Raw genomic sequence first — 26,716 nt, 5'->3', positions numbered from 1 at the left:
CTTGGAGACTTTAACATTGATCTTCTTAAAAAGTGAGTCCAAATTATCAAGTAAATTTTTGAATACACTTCATGCATCTTATCTGTATCCTCTCATTTACAAACCCACTAGGATAACTAGTTCATCTGCTACCTTGATAGACAATATTTTTACAAATTACTTTGTGAATGAAATTACCTCTGGTTTACTGCTAGTTGACATCTCCGATCATTTACCAATATTTCAATTTTTTTCTAAAAAAAAAAGAATCAGTCCTCTAAAAACTCTGAAGTGAAAACTAATTACCGTAAGTTTTCAAAGAAAAAAGAGGAGCTATTTAAAAACTTAATGGAGAAGGTTTCATGGGAGGACGTGTTCAAACATAAAGAGGTTGACTGTGCTAATCAAACGTTTATGAATATATTTACATCTGTGTTTGATCATTGTTTTCCACTCATTCAATCAGGGAGTAAAAATAAGCATAAACACTCTAAACCTTGGATTACTCCTGGTTTACAGAAGGCTTCATCTGAAAAAAATACATTGTATAAAAAATGCATTGTTAGTCCTACACCATTTAATATTGATTGTTATAAAAAATACAAAATCAGTTTACGAAATTACTGAAAACTGCTTAGAAAAAGTATTTTTCAGAAAAATTCTCAGAGTCCTGCAATGACACAAAAGCTGCTTGGAGACTCATAAATGAATTGTTGAACATGGAAAAGGTAGCTACATTCATTCCATCTCAGCTATCTGATGGTGTGAGGAACTTTAGCGAATGGATTTAATGAATTTTTTGTCAATATTGGCCCTTCTTTAGCAAAAAACGTGAAACATTCAGATGATAATTTCTTAGAAAATATAAATGAGAAATATCCTAATAAAAGTATGTTTGACCCTCCTACCATAAAAGAAGTTCATGACATCATACTTGGAATGAGAGACTCCTCTGCAGGACACGATGAAATAAGAGCAGACTTGGTTAAGGAGGTAGTTTCCTCTATTATTGAGCCTTTGACATATATTATATCTTTATCTTTTAAATCAGGTATTGTACCAAGTGACCTCAAAGTAGCCAAAGTAATACCACTGTTTAAATCGGGAGATTCCAGTACATTCACAAATTATTGTCCTATATCTGTTTTACCCTTTTTCTCTAAAGTAATGGAGAAGCTAGTATACACAAGAATAATAAAACATCTGGATGGAAGTAATATGTTATATAACCATCAATATGGCTTCAGAAAAAACATGTCAACGGAAATGGCTCTTTTGCAGTTTGTTCATAAAATCTCTACAGACCTAGATAACAAAAAAATATCTCTTGGCATATTTTTAGACTTATCCAAAGCATTTGATACAGTTGATCATCACATTCTCATTGCAAAATTACAGAAATATGGATTTGATGATGTTGCCTTGACATGGCTACAGGATTATCTAAATGATAGAGAACAGTATGTATTATTCAATAAGTATAATTCAAATAGAGCTAAGATAATGTGTGGGGTTCCTCAGGGTTCGATTCTTGGGCCTCTCCTTTTTTTTATTTACATCAATGATCTCCCTATGATATGTAAAAATGTCTTGCCTCTTTTATTTGCTGATGACACGTTTGGTTATATCACATGAAAATTTCAATACACTGATTAGAGAAGCAAATGAAGAACTATCGTCTATTTCTAGATGGTTTCTCTCTCAATACCCAAAAATCTAACTTTATCATATTCTGTAACAAAAATAAGAAATATAACAAGGAAAACAACAAAATATTCATAGATAACTTTGAAATAACCCAGGTATCTTATGTTAAATTTTTGGGTGTTATTATAGATGAAAAATTGAATTGGAAATCTCATATTAATCTTGTCTGTAAAAAAAATCATCAAGTCAGTTGGCATTTTGAACAGAGTTTGTTCATTGATAAATCATTCTTGTTTCTTGACTTTTTAATTATTGCTTAATTTATCCTTACATTATTTATTGCAATACTGTTTGGGCGGCAACCTGTCCCACATATCTCAATAAGACTCTCTTAATTCAAAAGAAGTTTTTAAGAATGATCAGTTTTTCTAAGAGACTCGACTCATCTGCTCCTCTTTTCAAAAAATTCAAACTTCTCTCAGTTTTTGATGTGAACATTTACCAGACCTGTGTCTTCATGTACAAATATGTTCACTTAACTCATATTCTTCCTAAAGTTTTTCACAATTTCTTTATGTTGTCTTCTGTTATTCACAACTTTCCGACACGATTTTCAAGCAAATTTTATCTTCCGTACCGCCGAACTTCAGTCTGTCAGTATTCTCTGAAATATCGTGGACCAAATCTGTGGAATAATCTAAGACCTGAACTTCAATCAACAGCTACTTTATCATTGTTTAAAAAGCATCTGAAAAGGACTTTAATTCATGAAAAAATGTAAGGCCGTGTATCACTCGATTTGTATTTGATGATTTGTAATGTGGATTACATTTTTACAGTTTTTACTTTAGTTTATTATTTCAGTTATATTGTATTTTTTAATTCTTTTTTTTGTGTGTGTATTGTTCATTTCGGGGGAGGTATTCATATAAGCCTTCTTTTTGGCTTCTAACCTCTCCTGCACAATTTTGTTACTTGTTTGAATGTTGTTTTTTTCTATTGCTGTTTTATTTTGTGCAAATAAATTAACAAATTAACAATAAAAGCACATGCTGAACTGAACAAGAATAATATCATCATACCTAAAAAAAAAAAAAAAAAAAAAAGTTAAATAAAATTACTGACCTTGAAATAAAGAGCTGCTGTTCTCACTGTCAAAGAATCCAGATACTGCTCATCAGTGCCTTAGCTTGTACATGTGTGTATGTGTGTGTATGTGTGTGAGCAAGCAGGAAGTACACGTGTGATTGGTTTCCTTTGCATCCGACCACATCAGAAAACTTAATATCTTATGTTGGTAACTCTAAGGTTACTGTATGTGGGTTTATTTAGTTGTATCTGTTCAGTTCCTCTTTGAAATGTTATTCAACTGCTGTCTGAGACCATGTTCAATTCAAGTTCCAATTTGTTACGTATGATCGACCACGATGTCGTTTTTCATCATATGAAATCAGTTTTCTTTTTGACCAAAAAGGCATGAAGAGTATCGTGGGAAGAAAATGTTCTACGTCCTGTGAAAATGAACTCATAATCAGCTTTCACTTAGTTGAGAAGACAGATTCATCTGGTAACACTGCGCATTGCTGCTTTGGGAGATGTGTTAAGCAGCTCCATCTGGTAATACAAACACATGAACATAACTGTGTGTGTTCAGATGAATATTTCAATGCCCTGTGTGGTGTTAAAGTGGGTCCCATTGTGTGTGGCAACCTTCATACCCTGCTCAGAACAGAGAGCAAAGACATGTCTGACACACAGCATTGCTTTATGACTAACAGAAAGTCCTCCATGTTTTCCATCAAAAGCACCTTAGAGCTCCCCCTGCTGAGAGACAAAAGAAAAAAAGTCCTGCATTTATTTCATACAATTTCAATATTATCTTTATTATTAGACATCCTCTTTTATACACATATACATATGCATACAAATATACAGTACATGACATGTTACATGTCCATATACAAATACATACTTCATTATAATGAACCATCTTACTTAGATTTATTTTATTATTTGTCAAAATGTAAAATTTCACGCACAGCGCATCCTTTTGGATATTGTGATGTAAGCATAGAACAGTAAATGCATTCCATTAAACAGGACATTATGAGTATGTGGCTACACACTGTAGGGAGGAAATAATGTCAAAACATACGTCTGAGTTCATACTTCACTGGTAGGGGCATGACATTGTTAAGTTGTTAATGCAGAGACAAAGCATTCAATGTTTTGTGTCTGTTTAACATGACACTCATGTTCATGGTGGGTTTTTCATCAGAGAAACAGTATTAGTAGTAACAGTATGTTTAGTGTATGTGGTCCAGAAATGGACAGAATGACCTTTGTGTCAACCTGATCCAGCTCAAAAGTAACTGACGGACTGACTGGCAGTTGTTCTGAGTGACCTGAAGGACAGCTGCACTGATGTAAGTATTCTTCATGCATGTATGTGTGTTTGTATGGTAGTTTCAGATCAGTCACAGCCAGATTTCTTCACTGCTTGTGCTGTTCACCTTATAGATGTAACCCACCATTGGATATCTGGCAAAACCTGCGAATGATCAGGGGAAAAAAAGATATTCAGGAGGGAGGCAGCAACGAAAAATAAATGAGAAGTTGCAGGATGTGCATTAGTATCCATTTCACTGACCTCTGGCGGCGTAGGCTAAAGACAGATCTTCCTCCTCCTCTTCCTCTTTCTTCTCTCCCACACTGCTCTGCTGGGCAGTCTCTCGGGCTGTGAGAAGTAATGCAGGAAAAAATGGAGGAAATGCAACAGAGATGCAATAATGTCTCTACAAGGACACTGTAGTACTGTTACTTGCACTTATTTTTCCTTGCTTATGAAATTATATTCCGTTGTGTTCAGTATATAGGAAGCTAGAGCTGTAAATTAGCACCCGGATTGACCCGGACTTATTCAAAGACTCTAAAATATTCCTGTTGAAAACTGCACTTCCTGAGAGAGGAGGACCTAGCCTCACCTATCAGGCCACATCCAAACCTATAAGACAAACTCATTTTGGTTCAGGGGCCATATTTAGCCCAATTTGATCTCAAACAGCCCGGACCAGTAAAATAATGACTTAATGGTCTATAAATAATGATAAATCCCAGTTTTTCTTTTTGTTTTAGTACAAAAAACCCCAATTAAATAATGAAAATATTTACATTTTGGAAAAAAAGATGTGAATAACCTGAAAAAACAGAAATTTCATTTGCAAAATGAGTGCAATTTTAACGATATTATGCCTCAACTTACTATTTATACATGTACATTACACACAGTGTTACATAAACATTTAGTAACAGGCAGAATATTGTTCAAATTTCAGAGTTTGGAACTAAAATTTGAACAATTTCTACAATATTCCATCGCTTATTATTAACACAACTACAGATCACAGTGGATCCATAAATGCACCAAACATTTAGTAACAGGCAGAATATTGTTCAAATTGCACATTTCGGGTTATTGATCTTTGTTTTCATTGATATTTTTACAGTGTAATGTTATTTTTTTCATTTAAATTTTTTCCACATAATTTTTCACAAAGAAAATTTGTAGTTGTCATTATTTATGGGTTATTGTGTTGTTATTTTTACTGTAGATCACATTGGTCTGTATGTGGAACCTGAACCAAAATGACTTTGACAACCTGGACTGTTGAGGTTCATTTTTGCACTGTCATGGAACCTTTGGCGGGCCAGATTTGGCCCCCGGGCCACATGTTTGACACCTGTGCTATAAGAGGATGGATGAAGCCCAGCTCCTGCATTTTCCTTTGCCTGATGGAACTGTGGTCTGTGTGAAACTGAGTTTAGCCCAATGACTGGATCAATAGATGCATATGTGAGTAAGTTGTACTTTGATTACATTTCCCTAGAGAGTAGGCTTGGAATTACATTGTTAATTGAATTACAGTTTTTCCTTTGTTTATGGTTTTTATCATCTTGATCTTTAATGCGTGGAAACATGTAAGTAATCCTGCTGAAAAAAATAATAAAGTCCTCAAACTTAATCCCTGACCACTTCATACCTGATCATGTGCCAATGCAGAAGCTTTAATGATCTCAATCTCAACCAGCCCGTTACATCATCCTGCACAGTTTTTACAATCCCAATCTTTTCACTCCAATAATGTAAACAAACCGATCAGCTGTAACATTATGAACGCTAACAGGTGAAGTAATGATTATGTTCATTACCTGGTTACAGTGGCACATGTCAGTAGTTGGGATATATGAGGTACCAAGTGAATACTGAGTCCTCAAAGCAGCAAAATTAGCAATGTAAGGATCCGAGTAACTCAGACATCAACACTGTGATGGACCAGAGCATCTCCACACTGCACGTTTTGTTGGATGTTACCAGTCTGCAGCAGTTAGGCCTAAGTACTCCACCAAAAGTAATATAAGGAATGACAAGCATATCTGAATATAATCAAACATCTTTGAAAAAATAACATTTCTACCACCTGCCTGATATTTTGTAGGTCGCTCAGGTCCTACACTGTTGATTTTGCGGCTTCCAACACATCATCTTTGATGTGTAAATGTGATTTGCTGTCTAATATATCCAACCCACTGACAGGTCCCATTGTAATGAGATAATCGACATTATTACCACTGTCAGTCACTGTCAGTGATCAGAATGCACAATGTTCAAGCTGATTAGTTTCTCAGTAGAATAAAGAAGGGCCCTGAGTTAAACTGGTGACATGTCCAGGGTGTAAAGGTGTACTGCACCTCTGCCTGTTGGTGGCTGGGATAGGCCCCAGCATCCCCGTTACCTACTGAAGGATTAAGTACCTCAGAAAAATGAATGAATAAATGACTGAAGAGCACCACAGCTGTCTTTATGCTAAGCTAAGCTAACAGAATATGTTAACAGTCTCATTTCATACATCATGTCACTGGAAAATGGGACAATTAGCCTAAGGTTTGTTTGTTTTTTTCCAGTGAAAAGGGGAACAAATACATTCTCTGGTTCATTCTGAAGAAACTGAACAAACTGAAATATGAAAGAGAAATTCTGAATGAAATTGACTGGAAGTGCTAATGCTAATTGCTAATGCTAGGTTATTAGCATGTGTTAAATGCAGAGGCTACAGGAATAATGAAATGAGTTAACCATTAAACTATACAAGCTCTTTAGATGGTCGGAAGGGAGGATGGTACTGGAATCCACATGTACAACATGTGAAGTTGGTAAGTAATATTTTTGAGGATTAATTGTATTTTTGAACAACTATTATAGTAGCTGCTCTTGTTCATTCAAAATGTTAATAAACTTCCAGTATAAAATATAAGTGAGGTTTTGGCTTTCATAGGAGAATATCTGTGCACAATTATTGAGCAACTGTTAGTGTGCGGAATTATTGATCCACTAAGTGAAAAAAAAAAAATTCCATTTCAAGTGAGAAACAACTCAAAATTTACAAATAGGCCTATAAATATATATATATACATATATATATATATATATATATATATATATATATATATATATAAAAATTTGTAGTTGTCATTATTTATGGGTTATTGTGTTGTTATTTTTACTGTAGATCACATTGGTCTGTATGTGGAACCTGAACCAAAATGATTTTGACAACCTGGACTGTTCTGGTTCATTTTTGCACTTTCATCCTGCGGGCTGGAATGGAACCTTTGGCGGGCCAGATTTGGCCCCCGGGCCACATGTTTGACACCTGTGCACTAGAATATAGCAGAAGAATAAAACACTTTATAAAATCACTTTTGGTCAATTTATTTTTGGTCCGTCTAATTGTTTGAGGAGCTTTTTTTTTTTTTTTTTTTTTTAACAGTTTTTACAGCACAAAACTTTATGGGGCAACTGAGGGGACGAGGTTTAACAATGTAGGGGCAGCTGCCTCCCCATGTGTAAAAGGTAGTTTACATTTAGCCCTGATCAGTGACTGAGGATAACTTAAAATGTCTCCATTATTATTAATCTATACACTGTATTAATATATTCCACATTGTAAACACAGTCCACTAAATGTCCTCTGGCTTCATTAATCTGTGTTTGCCGTCCTGAACTCGTACCTTTTCTCAGTGTGCTGAGGTCGTTGAGCTGCATGTTGGAAGGCAGAGACATGTTCTCTCTGGGGATGTACGCCTTATCTGCTTTCTCTGTCTTCAAATTGGCAGAGTCACTGTAGAGACAATATGGAGAGATATCAAACTGGGATTAGCCCTGATATTAGGCTGCCAGATGGACCTAAACTTCTTAAGTGCATAAAAGTGCTTTCATCAGGATTTTTCTTTCAGTAGTGTCTGCTGGAGAACAGATGAAGAGGTAGACGGTGTCCAGTTCATACTGTTATCTAACAGCCTTGATTCGCACTTAATATTTTAACCCTTTCATGCACAGTGGTCACTCCAGTGGACAGTTCTTCTCCAGCTGTTCTCTTGTATATTCATGGGTTTAGTTGTTTTAGTTCCATATCAGCCAACACAGTGGACACTTATGCATCATCTTATAATACACTGACATTCATATTATTACTGTAACTACGCTGTTCTAGATACACCTGATCTAGAGTAACATGTTTAAGTGTAAATCAAGTGCTTGTTATTGTTATAAGTCTGTAATTAACAGTTTGGGGTTTTTTTTAAAGTTATGACTTTTTTGTTTTCATGTAGAAATGATAAGTTACTACTCAAAAATCACCAAATTCACCCAAAAATTACCCTAAAACCAACTAAAAATTATTTAAAAAACACCTAAAAATCACCCAAAAATTGCCCAAAAAACCACGTAATCGCCACCTAAAAATCATGCAAAAAACCACCTAAAAATCACCCAAAAATTACCCTAAAACCACCCCAAAAACCACCTAAAAATCACCCAAAAAAAACACCTAAAAATCACCCAAACATTACCCAAAAACCACATAAAAACCACCAAAAAATCACCCAAAAATGACCCCAAAACCACCTAAAAATTAGTCAAAAACAACCCAAAAATTACCCAAAAACCACCTAAAAACCCACCTAAAAATTACCCAAAAAACACCTAAAAACCACGTAAACACCACCTAAAAATCGTGCAAAAAACCGCCCAAAAATTACCCAAAAACCGCCTAAAAATCACCCAAAAATTACCCAAAAACCGCCTAAAAATCACCCAAAAATTACCCAAAAACCACCTAAAAATCACCCAAAAATCACCCAAAAACCACCCAAAAGTTACCCAAAAACCACCTGAAAATCACCCAAAAAAAACACCTAAAAATCACCCAAACATTACGCAAAAACCACCCAAAAACCACGTAAAAACCACCTAAAAATCACCCAGAAATGACCCCAAAACCATCTAAAAATTAGTCAAAAATTACCCAAAAACCACCTAAAAATTACCCAAAAATTAGTCAAAAACCTTTTTTTTTTTTTTGCACATTATCTCCATGAAGCGAGTAGTGACTGGTATTAGCATGTTAAATGTGAAAAAAAAAAATTCAGATTAGTAACATTAAAAATGTCTGCTAAAGGTTCATACTGTCTTCCACATATAATTTTTGTAGATAATTCATTTATCAGACAAACTAGTAAAGCAGGTAAACAAACAACTACCCCTGTCTGAGAAATGAATTACCTATAATATGCATTATAAATGTTTTTCTTTAATAGTTTTCATACAGTATATCAGTAAATACATGTTTCTTTGCTTCAAAAATTAAATGCATGGTGTCCAGCTGAGTGGACATTTTTGGAACTCCATGAAAAAAAGGTTCATAAGAAAATTTTCTTTAGGCATGTTTTTTTCATGCCTAGAGGAATAAAAACACTCAGGAAAAAATCTTGATTAAGGTTTTAATAATTCATGCATGAAAGGGTTAAAATCAAATGTGTTATTGTCTGTATATGTGACTGCTCATATAACAATATAAATGTTATTTTCATCATTTTAGTCGACATTAAAACATAAATTGCTATTTTTATGGCATTCAATAGAAATCTCCTGCCTTCACTCTTAAGAGCTTTAAACAAGATATTTCACATTCTACCCTCAATACATGGCAAGAAACATGAAGTGCTCAGAAAAAAATACACAATTTAGTTTAGCACAGTTTAGTGGTCCAAATGTTGGTCTGTAGAGTCATCACATCTCATTAGGGTCATTGCATCCCAAATCAACCAGATTTCAGAAAGTGTACCGTATGACCCCCTCAGAAAATTCTGAAAAAATTCACACTTGTTCACCTACCAGATAAACAAACACATCCAAAATTGTAATGTCATATCTGTAATAGTTTAGGAGATACAGCCCTTTGAAAATTTATGTTTTGTTTTTTTTTCTATTTTGCAAATTTGCTTTTCAGCCAACTTTGAGGAGCTATATCTCCTTAGGTATTCAAGCCACACTGCTGAAACTGACTGTCTGGGGTGAAATTCCCCTGAAAAGACCATATTTTGCATCAAAATAATTGTAGATGCCTTCATGTTTGGTCCACGAGGCCTTGAAATCAGGCGAAAAGGCTAATTCTTCAAAATGTCCTCTGATCTCTTCAGGCTTGCACTGTGCCATAGTGGATGAATGTAGAGACCTAATTTTTTTTTTTGCATGGATTCTTATGGTCAAGATGCAACAATATACTGCAAAAAGACTACATTTCAATGAAAAGTGTTGCTGTGAGGATATGAATGAAATGGGTCAATTTCAATTTTTCACAAAAATACTCTTTATTTGAGCACCCAAATTACCATGTTCATGAAAATTTTGAAATTTTTACCATGTCTTCATATATGTTTCAAGATGCTGTGCACAAAATTTTAGCTTTTGGATAGAACTGGTTCTATTTTTAATATTTTTTTTACTACATGATTGTATTTTCTTCAAATTGTATCCAAACGTAGGTATAAATGGCATTTTTAACAGTAGAATGGCATTGATTATTGCACAAGTTATGATAATACTGGAGATATTTGAACTAGGGTGTGGAACTGCATGATGGTTCAGATAGAATAATTATAGATTTCCCAGAGCTGGCTCAGGTTGATGCCTGTAGTAGAGACTTCTGGGAAATTGGATGGAGCTGGTCAGCTGACCCAAATTCACCAGGGTCAATGACATAAATGTAGCTAAGATTTCCCTTGAATACCTCAGGAGATATAGAGGGTGGGGAAGCAAAATTTACAATATTTTGAGGCAGGGATTGAAAGACAGTGTATGACCAATTAGTTTATTGAAAGTCATGAGAATTTATTTGCCACAAGAAAATTGACATAATAGAAAATGTTTTTATTCTATGTGTCCTCCTTCTTTCTCAATAACTGCCTTCACACACTTCCTGAAACTTACGCAAGTGTTCTTCAAATATTTGAGTGACGACTTCTCCCATTCTTCTTTAATAGTATCTTCCAGACTTTCTCGTAATAGTTTTGCTCATAGTCATTCTCTTCTTTCCATTATAAACAGTCTTTATGGACACTCCAACTATTTTTGAACTCTCCTTTGGTGTGACGAGTGCATTCAGCAAATCACACACTCTTGGACGTTTGCTTTCCTGATTACTCATATGGGCAAAAGTTTCTGAAAAGGTATGGATAATAGTGTTAGGTATGATTATGACATCAATATATGTTTGGTTTCAAAACAATTGACGTAGTGCCTGCTGAGAAAAAACAACTAAATGTTCATTGTAAATTTTGCTTCCCCACCCTGTAGGTGTAAATGGCATTTTTAACAGTAGAATGGCATTGATTATTGCACAAATTATGATAATACTGGAGATATTTGAACTAGGGTGTGGAACTGCATGATGGTTCAGATAGAATAATTATAGATTTCCCAGAGCTGGCTCAGGTTGATGCCTGTAGTAGAGACTTCTCGGAAATTGGATGGAGCTGGTCAGCTGACCCAATTTCACCAGGGTCAATGACATAAATGTAGCTAAGATTTCCCTTGAATACCTCAGGAGATAAAGCTCCTCTAAGTTGGCCGAAAAGCAAATTTGCAAAATAAAAAAAAACAAAAAAACACATTAATTTTCAAAGGGCTGTATCTCCTAAACTATTACAGATATGACATTAAAATTTTCGATGTGTTCATTTATCTGGCAGGTGAACAAGTGTGAATTTTTTCAGAATTTTCTGAGTGGGTCATGTGGGGACCATTGGTTGAATTGTGATGGAATGACCCATTATTTACCTTTTCTTGGTCATCAGAATCTCCACCGGCTCATCTGGAACATGACACAAAGAGATTTTGTCCTAAATAAGTGTTTCTTATTAAACTGCACATCATCCATACAGTACATTTCCCATTTGATTTGCTCAATAAACACAGCCTGATTCTAGTCTTACCAAAGGTCTTGCTTTTGTTTTTTTGCATTAGACAAAGGACGATTAGACTGAGGATGAGGAGCGCCATGAAGGCCATGGATCCCCCAGTCACTATTCCCAACATCGGCACCTCGACACGAGACTGCAGGAACTCTGAAGTGACACACACACACACACAGAATGTTTAAGTTCTGTAACACTCATACACATTTCATACATCGTGCACCCTTCACTTTTGGCTGCGTTAGTTTAGTTTAGTTTATTAGTTTATTAGTTTGATCCCCATTAGCTGCTGCATACCACAGCAGCTACTCTTCCTGGGGTCATCAACAACACAAAAACAAAGCACCACAATTTCCCACAACTCACTCAACAAACAGGATGTACATACACTCAACGCAACAACACAAAAACCAAAAATCAACAACAGCACACAGTACAAAACAATTACAGTAATAATACCACCAACAACAGAAAAAAAGAATAAATAAACCAAAAATCAGAAACAAAAAATAAAAACATAAAATAAAAATAAAAACAGCTCCACAACAAACAAAAAAACAAACCGTCTAGATCAGGGGTGTCAAACTCATTTTAGTTCAGGGGCCACTTTCAGCCAAATTTGATCTCCAGTGGGCCGGACCAGTAAAATAATAACAGGGAAAAAAGTAAAATTATATTATGATCAGGTTTACATCTACAAAGTTCTGTAAAAAAAAAAACAAAACTGAATAATGTGAACAACTTGAATTGTCTTAAGAAAACAAAAGTGCAATTTTAACAATATCCTGCCTCAGTTTATCAGTTTATCATTTACACATGTGCATTACAATCGCAAAAAACATTTAGTAACAGACAAAATATTGGTAACATTGCATTTACTTTTCTTAAGACATTTCAGTTTCTTCATATTTGTTCAGGTTATTCACATTTTTTGTAAAAGTATAGTTTGGTAATGTAAACAATTTCATGTAATTTTACTTTTTTACACCAAAAAAACAAAGAGAGAATTTGGGGTTGTCATTATTTATAGGTTATTACGATAATATTTTACTGGTTCTGACCCACTTGAAATCTAATTGGACTGTATGTGTCTGTATGTGGAACCTGAATTAAAATGATTTTGACACCACTGATTAGTTTTTCTTCACTTTTGTTTAGTTTGTGTCTTATTTTGTTCAAGTTGATTTATTATTAATTCTTGTTGGGTTTTTTTATTTATTAGTTTAGCTATTTTCGCTCATTTTGTTGTTTATTTTATTCTTTTATTTTATGTAAATGCTTGGCTTATTTTTTTTTTTTCCACATTATTATTTTGTAGTTTAATTAATATCTTCAGCGTACGTTTTGCGTGTCACAAATTTCATGCCGCAGGCCGGATTGGACCTTTTGGCGGGCTGGATTTGGCCCCCGGGCTGCATGTTTGACACCTGTGGTCTAGATGATGTCATTATAAGATGTGCAATAGCTCAGACAGTTATTCTTGGGTAAATATGAAAATTCTCAACCTTTTAGAAAAACTAACAGCTTGAATTTCTGAAACTAAAAATTGTGGCAATGTATTCCACGCCACCATTGCCCTGTATTGCACACTACCCTGTATTTGATTCGTCCTACGGGCAGGCAACAGGAAACGTCTGTCCTCTGACCGACGTGTGGAATGTTGATGGACGTCACTGAAGAAAGTCAGTTTACTGTAAAGAAGTTCAGGTGTTTTTGTACTTATGATGTTTCTAATAAATTTAACTAAAGAGTATCTAATTCTGCCTTTAACATGGTTGTGCTGTTTACCACCACTGACCTGCCAGTGTGAGGTTGCTCAGGGCCGTACCCACGCTGTTGCTGGCGTTCAGCGACACATTCCCTGATAGGCTGCTGAGTGTGACCCTCAGCGTGTGATTGGTCAGCCAGGGGTAGCTTCGTGAGTCCAGAATGAGGAAGTCGGAAGTGTTGGCCACCAACTGGCCAGACTGGTCCACAAAGGAGATGGTGGCAGGTGGGTTTGAACGCACCAGTGCAAAGAGAACCAGGGAGAGGCCAGGGTCTGAGGTTTCACTGTAGTGGGCGTTGACCCTGAGGATCTCTGGCTGGACTAGGACAAAGCCAAGAAGAGGGTCAAGACTGGGCAGTTTCTCAAACAGTGGCTGCTTGTAATAAACATCACTTCAATGGTCATGAGGCCCTTATACAGGGTGACACAAAAAAACGGGAACTTTTTAACAATCCAGTAAAACCAAGAGTGATGGAAGAAAAATATTTTATTCATAGTAACTGAAACTTTAAAACATGCCATTTAAGAAACAATGATGGAATTTTCATTTTTTTTAAATTACAGGGTGACCCAAAAAAACGGGAATTTTTGAAGTGCGTATTGGCAGACATGAGCAAGTGGCAGCACTGCGAGACAGTGACCTTGAGCAAGTAAACACACCCCCATTTTAGTAACCATTGGAGACTGTGCGAGAATTGTTCGGTAACCGTGTGATCTCAAGATTCGGTAACGTTCCCTGGCCCCCTAGATCGCCAGATTTGTCCGTTTGTGATTTTTTCTTGTGGGGTTATCTCAAGAGTAAAGTGTACACGACTCGACCAAGAACTCTGGATGAGTTAAAACAGAGAATTCAGGATGAAATTCACAGTATCCCAGCTGAGATGTTGCAGCGGTCAATGAGGAATCTCAACAGCAGATTTCAAGAATGCATTCGTACAGGAGGACGCCATCTACAGGAAGTAATTTTTAAAAAATGAAAATTCCATCATTGTTTCTTAAATGGCATGTTTTAAGGTTTCAATTCCTATGAATAAAATATTTTTCTTCCATCACTCTTGGTTTTATTGGATTGTTAAAAAGTTCCCGTTTTTTTGTGTCACCCTGTACATCCTGATAGGATACGTATTAACAATATAATATGCTAATTAAACTCATTACACATAAACGATTATAGGGACCTTAACCCTTTCATGCACAGTGGTCACTCCAGTGGACAGTTATTCTCCAGCTGTTCTCTTGTATATTCAGGGTTTTGGTTGTTTTAGTTCCATATCAACCAACACAGTGGACACTTATGCACCATCCCATAATACACTGACGTTCAGACCATTACTGTAACTTTGCTGTTCTTGATAAACCTGATCTGCAGTGACATGTTTTAGTGTAAATCAATTGCTAATTGTTATTAGACTGTAATTGACAGGTATTTTTTTAACCCTTTCATGCATAGTGGTCACTACAGTGGACAGTTATTCTCCAGCTGTTCTCTTATTCATGGATTTTGTTGTTTTCGTTCCATATCAGCCAACACAGCGGACGCTTATGCATCATCTCGTACACTGTAATTCATACCATTACTGTAATTTTGCTCTTCTTGATAAACCTGATCTGCACTAACATGTTTCAGCATTAGTCATTTACTTGTTAGACAAAAAAAAGTTTTGTTTTGGGTTTTTTTTTTGCATATTATCTCCATGAAAAGAGTAATAACTAGCATTAGAATAGGTTAAAATGTGAGAAAACATCAGATTTTATTTTATTTCATTGTTTTCATGTCACTTTCTGATATTGGGTTTTAAACATGTCTTTATTTCAAAAATTAAATGCATGGACATTTTTGTAACTCTATGAAAAAAAAAAAAAAAAACTTGATCAAATTGTTTTTTTCATGCCTATGGAGGAATAAAAACATTCAAGAAAAAAATCGTAACTGAGGTTCTCATAATTAATGCATGAAAGGGTTTTTTTTTTTTTTTTGTTGTTGTTTTTTTTTTTTTTGCATATTATCTCCATGCAGTGAATAATAACTGGTATTAGAGTATGTTCAAATGTGAGAAAACATCTGATTAGCAGCATTAAAAATGTTTTTATTGCATAGTTTTCCATATAATTTTCTGATATTAGATTTTAAATACATGTTTCTTTGCTTCAAAAATAAAATACATGGTGTCCAGCTGAATGGAAATTTTTGTAACTTTTTTTTTTTTTTTTTTAATCGATTGCATTGTTTGTTTGTTTTTAATGTCTAAAGAGGAATAAAAACACTGCAGAAAAATATCTTGACTAAATTTCACATAATTAGTGCATGAAAGGGTTAAAAGTGTATGCACTGCTGATAGAAGTCCAACAAGCTTTGTATAATCATATATGCTAACAATACAACCACAGTGGTAATCCTTTTTTATATTGATAATATATTTTGTTATGGTTTTACTCTCTGTTCAGTATGCATTGTATGCACAGTTAGCTGCTGAACAGATGTGTTATTCAATGTATATCTTTCTATAGTGCTTTTCTGTCTTACCAAAGTGCTAAATGGAGCCTCTAAACCAGGAGTGTCAAACTCATTTTCTTTCAGGGGCAACATTCAGCCCAATTTGATGTCCAGTGGGCCAGAACCAGTAAAATAATAGCATAATAACATATAAATAATGACAACTCCAAATTTTTTAGTGCAAAAAATAACATTAAATGATGAAACTATTTCTATCCAAAACAAAAAAAGATGTGAATAACTGGAAAAAACAGAAATTTCTAAAGAAACATAAGTACAATTTTATCAATATTCTGCTTCAACTTATGATTTATACATGTGCATTACAGATCGGATCTACCAAGGCACAAAATAGGCAGAATAGTGTTAAAATTGCGCTTATTTTTCTTTAGACATTCCAGGTTGTTCATATTTGTTCAGGCTATTGACACTGTATTGTTAAAGGATATCAGAATTTAATGTTCTTTGCAATAAATCAAAGAGAAAAAATTGGTGTTGCCATTATTTATCAGCATAATGTCATATTATTTTTCTCACATTAAACCAAGAAGAACATTTGGAGTCATTATTTCTAGGTTATTATACTGTTATTTTTGAGTTTGATGCCCTTGACTGTTAATATCTTCAGGGTAATTTTTGCATTTTGCACTTTGTAAATTCATCTTGCGGGCCAGATTGGAACCTTTGGTGGGCGGGTTTTGGCCCCCGGGCCGCATGTTTGACACCTGTGCTCTAAACTGATCAAACCATTAACTCTATAACCCTGTTTGTGATGCCACAGCCCTCTACAATACTATGCCTTTACTATAGTCTTCTTCCATCATATATAATAACAAGTAGTACCAGGCACAACAAACCCCGCCCCTCACACGTATTGTAGCTTATTTTGGCATCGATCCAGCTGATGTCATCATGTCTATGTGTGTGCTGATGTCAACATATCAATTGCCTCTATATGCGTGTCAAATTTGAAGTAAACTGAAACAAAATTAATGTTTGTATAGACATTTGAAATTTTGCCCATTGTAAAGTAAATGGGAGGGAAAAAAAGATTTTAAAAATTCATAAAAAATTAGAAGTTTGACCTACTTTTCCCAAAATGTAAGGACATCTACTCTGGGTCACTGGCAATCTATAAACACAGTTTGGTATGAATTCAACTAATAGTTTTGCTGCTACAGACATTTGACATTTTGCACATTATAAGTCAATGGGGAAAAAAAAGGATTTAAAAGTTCATAAAAATTTTTAACCCAAAATGTAATCAGATCTACTCTGGGTCACTGGCAATCTATAAACCCAGTTTGGTATTAGGCTAATTCAACCAATAGCTTTACTGCTAGAGTGTTAACAAACAAAGAAACAAACAAACCAAACCTAAAACGGGGGGTGGGGGGGTGGGTGTAATAATCTTACTAAGCATCCCATGAAGACATACATGGATTTTACAGACGATGAACTAAAGTGTAATTCAAGCATCTTAACTCATAAAGACCCAGTACTACTTTTGCGGCAGTTCCCTCATGATTTTTTTTTTTATATTTCTACCTTTAACTGATTTTTCATCAACTTTTAAAATAATATTATCCTCTGTATTTTGCGTATTTTGGTGTAAATCATGTATTTTCCTACATTTAATTCACAGATCACATAGATGTTCATAAAAACTCAGACTAAATTCAAAGTTAATTATATCAAAACAGGGAAAAATTAAGAAAAAGTGACTTTTTCAGCAAAAATATTGCTAACCGAATGTAAAAACAAGTGTCTCCATCCACTGTCATTGCTCCAACTCCATGGGTTTTACTGGTGAATCAATGCTGTAGAAGATGACGGTGTTTCCACGCTAACTACGAAGCCAAACGGGTCATTTCTGATGACCATGAAAAGATGACAAATTGCATTTTACACTGATTATTTACATGTATTGATATGATTAGTGGATCAACAGGCATTAAACAGTTTAAATCAGTAGATGGTTTGTGTCACCGGTGGCTCTTTGGGTCTTTATGGGTTAATATAAAGCATTACTCATTTTATATTTCAGCTATGAGAAACCAAAAGCATGACACTCACACTGCACATTAAGTGTGACTGAGGCGTTGTAACTCTCTCCGGTCCTGGGGTTTGATGCGACACACACTAGCTCCTTGTCCCACTTCCTGGCTCGTAGAGAGTAGGTGCTGTTGTGATGGGTGTTTGGTCTGACTTCAGCCTCTTCCTGTGAAGTCATCACCAGGCGCCTGTGTTTCGTTGATGGCTCACTCTGCTCCTGCCCATTCAGGTACCAGGTCAGCACCGGAGGAGCCCGGGGATCCCAGCCGTCCGATTGACATTTGAATCTGTGCGTCATGTTCTCCTGCAGTGTGACAGCCGCCCGGTGATGTCCATCAATTTTGGGGGCGGGCTCAATTGCACCTAGAAGACCAATCTGAAGGTTAAATGTTTGTGTGTAACAGCCTTTGAATGAAACCTATGTTTTATATTCATCAAGAGAAGAACTGTGGAGCAGCACAAAGATTAAAATCATTTATCATAAGAATTGTTATAAATCATCAAAATACAGTGCTAAGGTGTTAAGACACAGTTAGGAATGTTGTAAAGTTATAATAATAGTATTTATGCATTTCTCAGTTGACAGAGACTGAGAAATGAAATATCCAGGAAATGTGCGAAAAGTATCGAAAACAAAATTTGAGAAAAATCTGAATATTATAGAAACTGAGATGAAGGATAGAGGACTTAGACCAAGTTTCAGGAAAAACTTTGGGATGTTCTGAAAAACGATAGGTATAATATATGACAAGATAGCTTAAGACAACTTCCAGAGATTTCGATTCAAGAGAGTCCAAGATGCACTAAATCCAAAATACTGACATTACCTATGGAAACCATTTATATCAGAATTTTTTTGTGCATTTCAATCAATGTGCACATATTTCCTGCAATTTCTTTCTTTTTTTTTTTTTTTTAACAAAAAGACTTTTCAATTTAAACTTTGAAAAGAACAAAGCTAAATGTCACATGAGACATTTGCAAAATACTGTAGATGCAAAGCAAAAGCCAAAATATTAAGACAGTAGATGTCAAAGCGGGGTCCAGGACTGTTGTGTGTCCAGGGGTCCACTATATAAATTGCTATAAATCATAAAATTTTACTGCATCAAGAAAAACTAGAAACTACATATGGGTTTAATTTGCACCAATAAAATAATAATAATTATTATTATTACTGTTTATTATTGTATTATGTCCATTACTCCCACCCTCATCAGTTTTGGGCCAATAGAAAACCTGAGTGAGATGCATCACATTCATTTGACGTAGATCACTTACTTTCCTCAGGACACAATGATCATTTCATATTACTTAATAACTATGTGATTTAACACTGTTATTCTAACTTCTGTTAAGATTTATCAGGACTTTTTGCCATTGATTTTATTTTTAGGCAATAAGTTCATAGAGTGGAAGAAATGACTGAAAGAATGTGTGGCTTTGTTTGGACTCTATCCTTTGTTCATTTTCTGACGTTCTTTAAAGTAAAGATAATGTCAAGTTGAGTCCAAATGTAATTTAAACAATATTCAAACTGAAATAACACAGGTCTGAAGTATTTGAGATGAACCCCCCAAACCTGGGGGGACAGAGCCTTTTCTATTGCTGCTCCAACCCTCTGGAATTCCCTTCCACCCACCATCCGACACTGCTCCGACCTCAACACCTTCAAATCCCTTTTAAAACTAATTTATTTAAGATTGATTTTAATGTTTGATTTTTTTTATTTTTTTTTAACAATTTTATTTCTCATTTTTTTAACAGTACAATATAATCTCCTCAGGTTGAGGAGCAGGAAAAGAGCAAAATAAAAAAAAACAACAGAAAAACAAACAGATGAAAAGAACAGCCTGTGTCGGTGTCAGAATATTAAGGACCCTTAATAGATACATTTGTCTCTGAATGTCAGCCATTTTCCCCAGTTTTTCATAAAGAGATTTTCTTTTAACTTCAGTTTACATGTCAGATGTTCCACGACAAGTATATCATCTATGATTGAAATCCATTGTTTATAAGACGGAGCATCAGTCTGAAGCCAGTTCTTTGTTATGGCCTTCTTCCCAGCCACCAGGAGGATCTTGACAAGATATCTGTCTTCTTTATGCACTGACTCTTCCAAATGTCCAAGGTATTTAATGTTCAATTGTTTTATATTCATATACTTGCCTTTTGCACATGGTTTTTATCTGTTTTTAATGTGTTTGGTTTCTGTTTTTATCTGCTTCATGTAAAGTGCCTTTGAGTACTTGAGTAGGGCTATCCACTGCACCACCATGTCGCCAATAATAATAATAATAATAATAATAATAATAATAATAACACTGGTCAACAACAAATTTATTGTTTAAGTTTTTTGAGCTGATTTAGGATAATTTTGGTGTGCTGAATCCAAAAATCACATTCATTTTGCTCAATCAGGTCAACTTTCTGAACTATGCTACATATTGGCTTTTGAACATTTTTGCTTACATTTATGGGCATTTTCACATCATATGATACAAAATTCTTTCATATTTCTTGCAATAAATGAGTTCTGAAGATTTTACTTTTGCCAATTTATGATTAATGATTTTTTTAATATTACAGGTGAATGAAATGGTTTCGACTAGAAGATCTTGCAAAAATAAGCCTGACGTATTCTGCTACATCTGCGGTGAATACACCATTGTACCTAACAGGAATCAAGTCACAAGTTTCATGAAGTGTGCTTGTGAAAATGATTTTTTTTCTCTTAAAACCTATTTTGGGTGAGAACTATATAAAAAAATCAACTGATACAGTCACAAAAATGTAATCAATTTTGTGAAAAGATCAAATTTTTCAAAATCAAATTAGCAAAAAACCCTGACCTGATTGAGAAAAACAGATGTCATTTTTGGATTGATCGGTGCAAAATGGTCCTAATTCAGTTGAAAAAACCTAGACAACTTGCAAAAAACATTTTTTTGTAACCCAGTGTAATAATAATAACAATAATAATAATAATAATAACAATAATAATAATAATAATAATAATAATAATAACAATAATAATAATAACAATAATAATAATAATAATAATAATAATAATAATAATAATAATAATAATAATAATAATAATAATAATAATAATGGATTGGATTTATATAGCGCTTTTCTAGACACCCAAAGCACTTTACATTATTGACCCATTATTCATTCGCTCTCACATTCTCCCTCTGGTGGTGGTAAACTACATCTGTAGCCACAGCTGCCCTGGGACAGACTGACAAATGTGTGGCTGCCATTTTGCGCCTACAGCCCCTCCGACCACCACCACCAAACATTCATACACCAGTATGAGTGGCACTGGAGGCAAGGAGGGTGAAGTGTCTTGCCCAAGGACACAACAGACTGACTAGGACAGAGCGGGATTCGAACCGCCAACTTCGGTTACACTGGTCTACAATTTTTTAGGAATGATTTGCTTCAGAGATTAAATGTGCTAAATGTTACGTATTTTAATAAGATTAATTGGAAAATAAATGACAAAAGTGCCGGTTTGCTGATGTTTTCAAGGTATATGATTAAGTGTTATTACACATATATATTGGTTTATGTACGTTTATATAATAGTTTTATAAATCTTCCACTAAATAGAACCTGTAAAGTGAATGTATTCTAATGTGCAGACAGTGTTTTGAAGTCGATCTGGTAACACTTTACTTGAAGGTCTAGTTTATAATGCATTAAGCGCACATTCATAAGACATTATAATGCATTTATAATGCATTATAAAAGTCATTACAACAGTTTATGATCATGTAAAACAACTTATACCAAGGTTAATAAAGTATTATAAGTGTAGGCATAATGTATTATAAATTCAGCTTTCATAATGTTTTATACACTTATACCAAAGTGACAAGTGTTTGTAGGAAGAATCTCAAGTCCTGGGTTACGTAACACATTATCAATTGCATGACATAACACAAGTATGATGGCTTACGAGCAGTATCTGCTGGCTCTAAGTAAAGTGTAAGTCAAAAATTATACATCAAAGTGTTCTGAATAACTATTTTGCAAAAACCAAACATTAAAAGAACAGAGACAGTAAATAGAAGTGTTACATGTTGCTTTATACATAAATAAAAAATAATGTGGCAGCTCTAAATCTTTGTTAATTCAAACACATACTTTTTTTTAATAAATATGAAATCCCTAAAATAGATGGGTATAGCGACCAGTGACAAAACCTAACAAAAGCTCCCCACCTAAAAAAATAAATTCCTTCACACTGCTTTGGTTTGGATGTATAAAACATAATGAAAGCTGAATTTATAATACAATATGCCTACACTTATAATACTTTAATAACCTTGGTATAACTTGTTGTACATGATCATAAACTGTTGTAATGACTTTTATAATGCATTATAATGTCTTATGAATGTGTGCTTAATGCATTATAAACTAGACCTTCAAGTAAAGTGTTAGATCTTGTAGCTCTGAGACAAATATTCCTTTTGAGTCAAACCCATTCTCTCGTTAATTCTTTAATTTCACATTTTGACCCGAGGCTGTATCTTGGAAAGTTCAGCCAACCAGCATTTTTGACTTGATTTTTCTTTAGCAGTGACTCACATGTGGTAAAATTTCATTACTTTTATTCTGGAAGCATTTTCCTTGTAGCCCAATAGTGTGTTATTGGACAACCCACTCTACCACCTGAGCCATGGCCGCCCCTAATAATATTATAATAATAACAATAATAAATATATAATAGGTGTTTTAGGGGATCCAAGGCCCCAAAGAGCTTGAAAACCCCCTTGTATTAAGTCCCTACTGTCACATGTATTACCTGTCCAGGACAAGGCCAGTGTGTGAAGGAACACAACGGCGGAGCCTGATGCCCATCTTCTCAGGCACACACACTCCATACCGGCCCAGCAGAGTACCACATACACATCTACCTGCTTGGAGAGAAAATGAAAAATACCTTTGAAAAAACACTTCAGTATACAGTCAGATGAGACTGTGGCAGTTATAGTTATGTATACTTGTGTGTCATTTGCACTTAACGCTGAGTCTCCTCATTTCGAGACTAAACTGATGAAAATCCCCCAATAAAGAAGCAAGCAGAGGTAGTGAAACAAGCTTTCCAAGCAATAGAGATAAAAACACTTCACAAGCAAACAGTAACATGCCTCCCACTTGTCAATAATGCACTGCCTATCCGGCTTCGCTTTGTGGATTTGTCACCTCATGACAATACCAAACATTTCACAGGCCTGTTTGGCTCTGTGGGCATTATACACACATACACACACATCCAGTAAGTGCAGGGAATGAGTAATGTCTGACAGCTTGCAATGTGGGGGTCATGTGATCTGTGTGAGCTCCTCGGACGAAAGCAGGAACTGAGCCATCGAGGAAACACGCATAATTAGACGCATTATAGAGACGAGTGAGAACATTCACATTCACACATGGTAGAAGATGCTCCAGGTTTGCTTGGACTGCACTGACAATCAGGGAAATGTGATATGCATCGAGGGGCTATACGTTACAGTGGAGGAGTACACATACACACATACTGCCACGTTTAAGGCTGCATGCAGTACGTCCAGTGCAGATGTGTGCCCTGAAATACAGAAAGACATTCATGTACAACACACATACTCAGTGTTACCTCAGCCTTTTCTGCAGACGCTGTTGTAGTGCAGCCTGCTGGAGCTCCATGGCAGCAGAGGAGGGAGAGGGAAGGATGGTGATAACAACGAAGAGATGAGAGGCAGCCCTCCCTGACTCAGTTTCTTTCCCATCTGCGTACACTCATACACACTCTCTCACATCCACACACACACGCATACACACACATGCATTGGGCTCTCTGCAGGGTATGGCAGCTCCAGTAGCAGCATTCAGTAGCTGGCAAGGCTGGCTGACGCAGGCAGTCACGTTGTCGCCACTCTGAGGAGGAGAGAGTGGGAGTGAGGAAAGGAAAAAAGGGGAGGGGAGGGGAGGGAGGGGGCAAGCAGCTGAGGAGGCAAACACCAAAAAGGAGTAGAGAGGGGAGGGGGGGGGAGTGGGGTAATGAGGAGAGTGGGCACAGAGTTGTGACAAAACATGAGCCAGCAGTGAGGGAGAGAAGAAAGAAAGGATGGGAGAGGAGAGGAGAGGAGGATGGAGATGCTGAAATACAGGAGGGACATTCTGAACTACAAATCTACAAGGGGATCGTTTCACATTCAGACGGATAAACAGGCATTTCCTTTCATCTATATGAAGATGTGAAGGAAACCCCTAAACGCACACTCAGTTGTTAGAGCGCTGCAGTCTGAGCGCTATTAATCTGGACTGAAAAGCCTCTGCAGTGCAGCTGTACAGACCTGAGCAGCAGCATCCAGAGCACTGCAGCCACCAAGCACACACAGCATACAGGGTGGGGAAGCAAAATTTACAATATTTTGAGGCAGGGATTGAAAGACAGTGTATGACCAATTAGTTTTTTGAAAGTCATGAGAATTTATTTGCCACAAGAAAATTTACATAATAGAAAATGTTTTTATTCTATGTGTCCTCCTTCTTTCTCAATAACTGCCTTCACACGCTTCCTGAAACTTGCGCAAGTGTTCCTCAAATATTGGGGTGACAACTTCTCCCATTCTTCTTTAATAGTATCTTCCAGACTTTCTCGTAATAGTTTTGCTCATAGTCATTCTCTTCTTTCCATTATAAACAGTCTTTATGGACACTCCAACTATTTTTGAAATCTCCTTTGGTGTGACGAGTGCATTCAGCAAATCACACACTCTTTGACGTTTGCTTTCCTGATTACTCATATGGGCAAAAGTTTCTGAAAAGGTATGGATAATAGTGTTAGGTATGATTATGACATCAATATATGTTTGGTTTCAAAACAATTGACGTAGTGCCTGCTGAGAAAAAACAACTAAATGTTCATTGTAAATTTTGCTTCCCCACCCTGTACAGCTCAGAACACGTCCTGTTTAATGCAACAGTAGCAGCTAACGTCTGCACTAGGGTGGTCCAACAATCATGGTAAAAAATAAAGTTTCAGATAACCTCAATTAGAACCTTGCATTAGGTTTTGGCATTCAAAAGATGATTTAGGAAAAAATTTGGAAGAAAAAGGAGATGTTTTACAGGGGTTGGACAAAATAATGGAAACACCTTAAAAAAATCAACAAAATATAATTTAATATGGTGTAGGTCCGCCTTTTGCGGCAATTACAGCCTCAATTCTCCGAGGTATTGATTCATACAACTTGTGAATTGTTTCCAAAGGAATTTTAAGCCATTCTTCACTTAGAATACCCTCCAACTCTTTTAGAGACGATGGCGGTGGAAATCGACATCTTCCTTGAATCTCTAAAACTGACCATAAATGCTCAATAATGTTGAGGTCTGGGGACTGTGCCGGCCATACGAGATGTTCAACTTCATTAGAATGCTCCTCATGCCATTCTTTAACAATTCTAGCTGTATGGATTGGGGCATTATCATCTTGAGGTGAAGGTGTTTCCATTATTTTGTCCAACCCCTGTAGAGGTTGCACAAGTTGCTGGAAGTTTCCTGGAAATTGACTAATTGTTCATTTTCAGCATAGCCGAGCTGACCTGCTAAGAGAAGCAGCAGGACTATCAAAACCAAGGTTTGAGTGCTTCATCTAGTAATATATGTATGACGTAAGGCCGCTGACATCTGTGGTACTGGAGTGAAGAATTGGTTGGCCTGGAATTCTTGGACTCCAGTGTGACACCAGAGCAGAAGCAGCTGATGGTTGACCACATGATGGAAAATGCAGGTTCTTTTGGTTCCACTAAAGCGTTGGGATGGCCTTAATCCAGCAGATTATGAAGGGAAGCAGATCAGGGATTTTGTCACCACTAGCACCATGCGTTTCTTTGAAACTTTGGATCTGCCACAAACATTCTTCAGAATTCCTCCAGAAGACTGGGCTGACGATGAAGACTTTCAGAAGGCTGATAAAACTGTGCATTCCAGAAAAGTTGTCAGTGATGTTGCTGAAAGAGGGGTGGAGCTTATTCAAGACTTCAACTGTAGCCAAACAAAAAATGAAGATCAGAAACAGTTCTGGCTCCAAGTTGTCAAAGAACACAGGAACATCTTTTGTAATTTCAATAAAGCAACAGTGGTTGCTGGACTTTCTACGTAACATTTTTATGCGAGTTGCAGTTTGATTTTGAGAGTAAAATTACAAATTATTCTAACCCTTTCATGCATAGTGGTCACTGTGGACAGCTATTCTACAGCTGTTCTCTTGTATGTTCATGGGTTTTGTTGTTCCTTTCGTTGTTGTTTTTTTGTTTGTTTGTTTGTTTGTTTTTTTTACACATATCTTTATTAAAGTTTTAAGACACTACATATCTTTTCTGACATGAATTGGTAACATTATGTAGATCTCTCCTGAGCATAAATCCCCAGAATTACAAGCCCTCCCCATAGTTTTC

General features: G+C 35.8%; 1 protein-coding gene across 2 annotated transcripts; it reads right to left on the bottom strand.

Annotated features, from left to right (window-relative positions):
* Nucleotides 1-3,632: 3,632 nt before the first annotated feature.
* tmem25 (transmembrane protein 25) lies at nt 3,633-24,235 on the bottom strand. 2 transcript variants are annotated; one of them, XM_030153162.1, is made up of 9 exons: nt 23,911-24,235; nt 23,080-23,194; nt 18,279-18,620; nt 13,739-14,029; nt 11,959-12,090; nt 11,804-11,837; nt 7,696-7,805; nt 4,277-4,363; nt 3,633-4,177 (listed from the first exon to the last, which is right to left on the bottom strand). In XM_030153162.1, the coding sequence occupies exons 2-9, from the start codon at nt 23,156-23,158 to the stop codon at nt 4,104-4,106; spliced, it is 1,149 nt and encodes a 382-aa protein (XP_030009022.1). In that variant the 5' UTR covers nt 23,159-23,194; nt 23,911-24,235; the 3' UTR covers nt 3,633-4,103. The 2 variants fall into 2 exon arrangements, with proteins under 2 accessions (XP_030009022.1, XP_030009023.1); XM_030153163.1 differs by having other exon boundaries at nt 23,080-23,191.
* Between the last annotated feature and the right edge of the window lie 2,481 nt (nt 24,236-26,716).

The sequence above is a fragment of the Sphaeramia orbicularis genome, chromosome 13, assembly GCF_902148855.1.
Source record: "Sphaeramia orbicularis chromosome 13, fSphaOr1.1, whole genome shotgun sequence".
Taxonomy (NCBI): Eukaryota; Metazoa; Chordata; class Actinopteri; order Kurtiformes; family Apogonidae; genus Sphaeramia; species Sphaeramia orbicularis.
The sequence above is the reverse complement of the archived record's forward strand: the minus strand, read 5'-3'. Positions and strand labels throughout refer to the sequence as shown.

Excerpts from the sequence above, each read along its gene's own strand:
- tmem25 (XM_030153162.1), bottom strand. The coding sequence starts at position 23,158 with ATGGAGTGTGTGTGCCTGAGAAGATGGGCATCAGGCTCCGCCGTTGTG. Across the intron at positions 18,621-23,079 it reads ACTGGCCTTGTCCTGGACAG|GTGCAATTGAGCCCGCCCCC; the intron begins GTAATACATGTG and ends TTGGTCTTCTAG. Across the intron at positions 4,364-7,695 it reads CCTCAGCACACTGAGAAAAG|CCCGAGAGACTGCCCAGCAG; the intron begins GTACGAGTTCAG and ends TACTTCTCACAG.